This window comes from Leiobunum rupestre, chromosome 8 (assembly GCF_980474605.1).
Source record: "Leiobunum rupestre chromosome 8, qqLeiRupe1.1.hap1, whole genome shotgun sequence".
Taxonomy (NCBI): Eukaryota; Metazoa; Arthropoda; class Arachnida; order Opiliones; family Sclerosomatidae; genus Leiobunum; species Leiobunum rupestre.
The window spans coordinates 9,016,055-9,021,640 of NC_143391.1; the positions used below are offsets into that span (position 1 = coordinate 9,016,055).

At 40.4% G+C, this 5,586-nt stretch overlaps 1 protein-coding gene across 1 annotated transcript; it reads right to left on the reverse strand.

The window, feature by feature from the left end:
• Positions 1–2,646: 2,646 nt before the first annotated feature.
• LOC149932336 (uncharacterized) lies at positions 2,647–4,764 on the reverse strand. The gene is made up of 3 exons (XM_090155811.1): positions 4,017–4,764; positions 3,004–3,957; positions 2,647–2,927 (listed from the first exon to the last, which is right to left on the reverse strand). The coding sequence occupies exons 1-3, from the start codon at positions 4,679–4,681 to the stop codon at positions 2,735–2,737; spliced, it is 1,812 nt and encodes a 603-aa protein (XP_090011937.1). The 5' UTR covers positions 4,682–4,764; the 3' UTR covers positions 2,647–2,734.
• Between the last annotated feature and the right edge of the window lie 822 nt (positions 4,765–5,586).

The following is a 5,586-nucleotide window of genomic DNA, read 5'->3' on the forward strand; positions in this document are numbered from 1 at the left end:
CTTCCCGACTTGTTGCTCCTATCTTTAATTTTCTTATAGCTTCAATGAAATCAAAATAAATATCATATCAATAAATTTAAACTAGAATAAGGTCATACGTGACTTTAAGGTTTTTCCACTTGTTATCACAATCATCGGCTGAAAATGAATACGCCTTTGCTTTCATTTCATCACTTATCTTCAACCAAACATCTTTTTTACGTCTTGCAGACTCAAACTCCTCTTTAAAAGATTGAAACAACTCTATTAGCAATAAAGTGTTATTCTTTCCCCACTTACAGGAATTCGTAGAAGCAGTTTCATTATCTAATAAAAAAACCAATATATATAAAATATTCTAGGTAAATCTTGTTTAAATTTAATTCTTTACCTAAGACAGAGGTACTTTCGTCCAAATGAAATTCGTTATTCTCACTGGTTTCTTTATTATTTTCAGGCTGAATTGCTAATACAATTGCCTTGTTTAAGCAGTGTATAGCAAATTTAGTATCTAAAAAATAGTGAACGCAGGTTAATAACCAATTAAGCACATGCGTTACAAAGGCTTTGAGTAAAAATTCAATTTATAAGTTAATTTATAGGGATTTATTAAAATTTAAATTCATACCCGTAATGATTCTATTGTAATCTTCGTTTGCATCGGGAATTTTGTACATATTTCCTAAATTATATGCTAAACTAATTTCCAAAACATTTCCGCACATATTTATTGCCGCCATTTTTAGTTAGATGGATGACGTCAAAAAACCGATGCTCAACGAAAAAACCTGCTCCTCCGACCGCTGACTTCGTTGAGCAACATGACGTAGAAACCGGAAGTTAAAAAAGCGTACAGTAAGCTCAACCACGGACTGTAAATTTTAGAGGACCGGTATTCCCGAGGTATTTTACGCCCCGTTCACCGATCAGGCTGACGGGAGTCACTCAAGGTCATAAAAAAAACTTAAGCTGGTTTCACACTCGACGGAAAATTAGCAGCGTAGAGTTGAACGTTAGCGGTATATCGAATGTGAATCAATTTTCAGCTCGGCGTTTATTATCGTCTTTCCGGCATATTTTCCGTCGAGTGTGCAACCAGCTTAAAGCGCGTGTCTTTCGGTCGGCCAGATTTCCAGATAACAACCGGGGGGGGGGGGGGGGGTCTATCTCTATGCGTGGTACAAATGACCTTGACGGACTCTCTCTCTAGTTCGAAGTGATTGATGCTCGGGGAAACCAAAATTCTACAGGAGAAGGCTACGCTTTACTCGTCCTCTAAAATTTACAGTCCATGGCTCAACGCTGAGTCCCGCTGAACGTAGCCCTGGTTTCCGATAGATAGGCGAAATATTAGGCTAAAATGATAAAAATTAAAAAAGTTTTTCGCGGCGCCTCGAGCTCATGTTTTTTTAATAACGCATGATTCGCACGCGGGTTTATTGAAACGCCTACGTGACGTAGTATGCTACTGAACGGCTCCAGGCAAATTGACTGAATTTTACGTAATTTTTTTCTGCATCTTAAAAGCTCAAATAAGTTATTTTGACAGAGGCTAATGCTAATTTAAGTATTTTGAATAAATTTGGTAACTTAATAGCTGAAAAATTAATAAAACAACACCAATTAGTATTCTGTCATAATCGTCCGATGGCACTGCTATGCTATAAATATTTCCTTCATAATCGGACAAATCAATTTGTTTAAAACTACTAGGCAGATTAGAAGTCGCCATGCTTGCAACGTCACGATTTCGTTTATCAACAAAATAATCGGTTCTTCCAGACGCTTATTTCGATTGCTATTCGATTGCAAACGTGACGTCAATCCCGGAAGTGAAAAAAGTCGTACAGTCGCGAATACGCATTTAACGGTTAAACCGTTTGCTGTTACTGAACGCGGTCAAAATCAGCATAGGGAAATGGATACTTATCACCATAAGCTTATCATAGGGTACCCATCAGCAAAGGTCTAGGCCAAATGTTTGACGATCACATACCCGTTAATAAGGTATTCACAATCTGCACCTCCTAATGGCTACGTCTTCAACTAGGCATTTCCCCAAATGAATCTCGCGCGTTGCATGATGAATGCGCGCAAGCCGTGCGCGAACGTTTTTAAACATAGAACCGCGCGGGAGAAATCTCCGCCGCCAGCCCTTTGCACCGTAGCCAAGGCTTATTCACAATTTTATCACTTTTAAACTTAAAATTAACACTTATCGTTGCAAAATGATTCATCAGAACCTAAAACTGGCTTTTAGAAATAAGAGAACTTGTTTCTGAAGGTATTTATTTTTCAAATTTGAGATTTAGACGCGTTTTGTGTGGCATTTACCAACCCGAGCGTGGCTGCTCTACCAAGTAAGATAATATTTTATTTTTTATTTTTTAGAGGTTGAAATTTTGAAAACGAAGATGGCGCTACTTCCCTATCGTCGTACGTTCATTTTCTTCTCTCCAGGACAACACCGTTAACATGGGCCCCTATGGTAGACCTTTGCTTATGGGGACCTTATGATAGGCTTACGTTATCACTTTAATACTTCTAATAGAAGCGAATACGTAGACCAAGGCGTAGTGTTTCCCCGCAATAATTACAGCCGAATAACTCAATGGGGGAACTTTGCCAGAGACGAAATATTCAAATACAGTTTCGTATAATTCTTGCGGAGTAAAATTTTATTTCAAAAACAATATCTTGGAATAATTTTCAAAGAATATTAGTGGCAAAATTCTATTCGGTTATAAATTTTCTCTTAGGGTGACCTATCGAAAGTAACTTTGACTTCATCCGATCGGATGGTAACATTGACGCTTCGCAAAGAGTCGGACTGGTAATTTTCATCGGCAAAATGGCATCTGATCTCAGAGCTCTTGCGCCGGCCGCTTTCCATCGTTTCGCGGGCTGAAATCTGGACACCGCTGGCCGTACTTGCTGAAGTTATTCGGCTACAAAAAACCACGAAACTGGATGAGTACCACGTGCGGTTTTAAATCATTTCTCGGGACAATGAACAAAACTGACTGAAAAGTTGCCGATGATGATTTTTTGGGTAATCCTTCTCCGTTTTGACTGGAAACGAGGCTATTACTGGGAGCCAAGGAGATGAAGCTACTACACTCCTTTAGCACATGGTCAGCACTTCCGCGAAGGTCCAGAGTCTGAGTCTGGGTGGAAGCGTCTTTCTGGAGAACCACGCTGGTCAATTGGATCGACTCGACGTCGTCGTCCTTTGACTGCGTATCATCGGGTATAGACTGCAGATCATCGGATATAGACTGCAGATCATCGGGTAGAGACTGCAGATCATCGGGTAGAGACTGCAGATCATCGGGTAGAGACTGCAGATCATCGGGTAGAGACTGCAGATCATCGGGTAGAGACTGCAGATCATCGGGTAGAGACTGCAGATCATCGGGTAGAGACTGCAGATCATCGGGTAGAGACTGCAGATCATCGGGTAGAGACTGCAGATCATCGGGTAGAGACTGCAGATCATCGGGTAGAGACTGCAGATCATCGGGTAGAGACTGCAGATCATCGGCTATAGACAGCGGATCATCAGCTATAGACAGCGGATCATCGGCTATAGACAGCGGATCATCGGCTATAGACAGCGGATCATCGGGTAGAGACTGTGGATCATCGGCTATAGACTGCAGATCATCGGGTAGAGACTGCGGATCATCAGATATAGACTGCGGATCATCGGATATAAACTGCGGATCATCGGATATAGACTGCGGATCATCGGTTATAGATTGCAAATCATCGGGTATGGACTGCAAATTATCGGGTATAGACTGCAGATCATCGGACAAGATTGTTTTCAAGGAAGACTCGGACTCAATGCTTTCGCCATCTTCACTGCCTTCGTCATCTGGGATTGATTTGCCTAAGTCATCATTTTCCGAATAAAGTTTTTCGGTATTGGCGTGTTTGAACGGAGACTGCTCGTTCTCTTCAGTGGTTGGACATCTAAAGAAAAAATTAGCTCAGCCTCGAGCTCCGCATCTCAACAATATCTGTTAATTTACTCGGGTTTATCGACAGGCATACGCTTCATATTTTCCAACAAGTTTGACATAGTGAGGGTGACGACCGATAGCTTCCCAGACGGCGAAAGGGACATCAGCTTCTTAACGAGATGACTGACCATTTCTTCTTCTTTATCCTGAGTATTAGTCCTACGTCCTTCGTCTTCTAAGCCCCGTCTAGTGTAATCGCGGCAATTTTCTAAATCCAAAATCTCGCTATCCGTCGCGAATACTTCAACGCGGCTCCGTCGACGTTGTCCTCTCCGCGAGTACTTAGTCAATGCACTCGATGGTTCCATTCTCCTGCCGTCGGAGTTCTCGGTGTTAACTGTTATCTCCCGTGACAATTCATTGTCGCTGCCACAACCATCCGACATGTTGCGCAGGGAATTAACCGCTTCGTTCATAGACTCATCTTTGTTCCAAGTTGTCTTCTCCATTGTCTTTTGACGGCATTCTTCAGTTTGTATCCAATCTGTTCCGAACAGTCTCTCGAAGTCTTTGTCGGGACGGGAATGACTCCCCAAACTAGGGTTGTGATCACCACAATGTTTCAAGCCTACGTTCATGAGCTGTTTCGTAGCGGGTAGGGTTCCGAACGTCCTTTCTCCGTCGTACATTCCTTCAAACTTAAAAGATTCGCCGCAAAGATTCTTACGAGACATTTTGGTCAAATGAGGAAAATATCGTTGTACAACTAGACAGCCTTAAGCCTTTAAATGGTTTTGAAATTTTAAAGTCCGTTGAGAATCTCGTGAAATATGAAATCACGAACGCATTTACCACGAGTGCGCGTGGATTCTAAATATTAAAATCGCGTAATCTACAACAAAGAAAATATATAAAATTTCCGTTGCATTTTATCACTTTTCGCTCAGTTTCCAATAAGTTACGCTTTTGTGATAAACATTGCTTTGACACACACCATAATTAAATTAGCGAATTGAGATTTACAATTTTACTGTACGAAATTTCATAATTGTTAGATGAAATATAAAAATAAATATATTGCTAAATTGTAGTTGTTCAGAGCTCAGATACATTGTTTAAATTCTGAAAATGAATTTAGTGGTGTCTAAGTTTATTAATATCCAATGAATATACGCAACACTAAAATGTTGGGCTGTGCGATTAGTGGTTTATTTTATTTATTTATTTATTTATTTATATAATTGCTCAATAAGCCTCAGGTGGGCTTTTGTTTGAGCATCGCTACAGAAAAACGCAAAACCAAAAAAAATTAAAAAAAAAAATTAAATAAAGGGAGAGACGAAAACAAATGAGTAAATTTGGAAATATTGGTTAAAAATCAAGTAACGTGTGGCGATTGGGGATAGAAATAATCTCTTGGGGAAGGGAATTCCAATCATTAATCACACTACAGGAAAAATGATTTAGACGCTGAGCGGTACGAACTCGGGGCTTGGAGAGTTTGAGTGAGTGACCCCGAGTTTGGGAGGAACTAAGAGAGAAGAAATCGTCAAAATTTAGATTTAAGTTATTATAAAAAAAATCGTGAAGCAAACAGAGATCATTAACACGGTGTCGAAGATGTACCGGGTCGATGCGA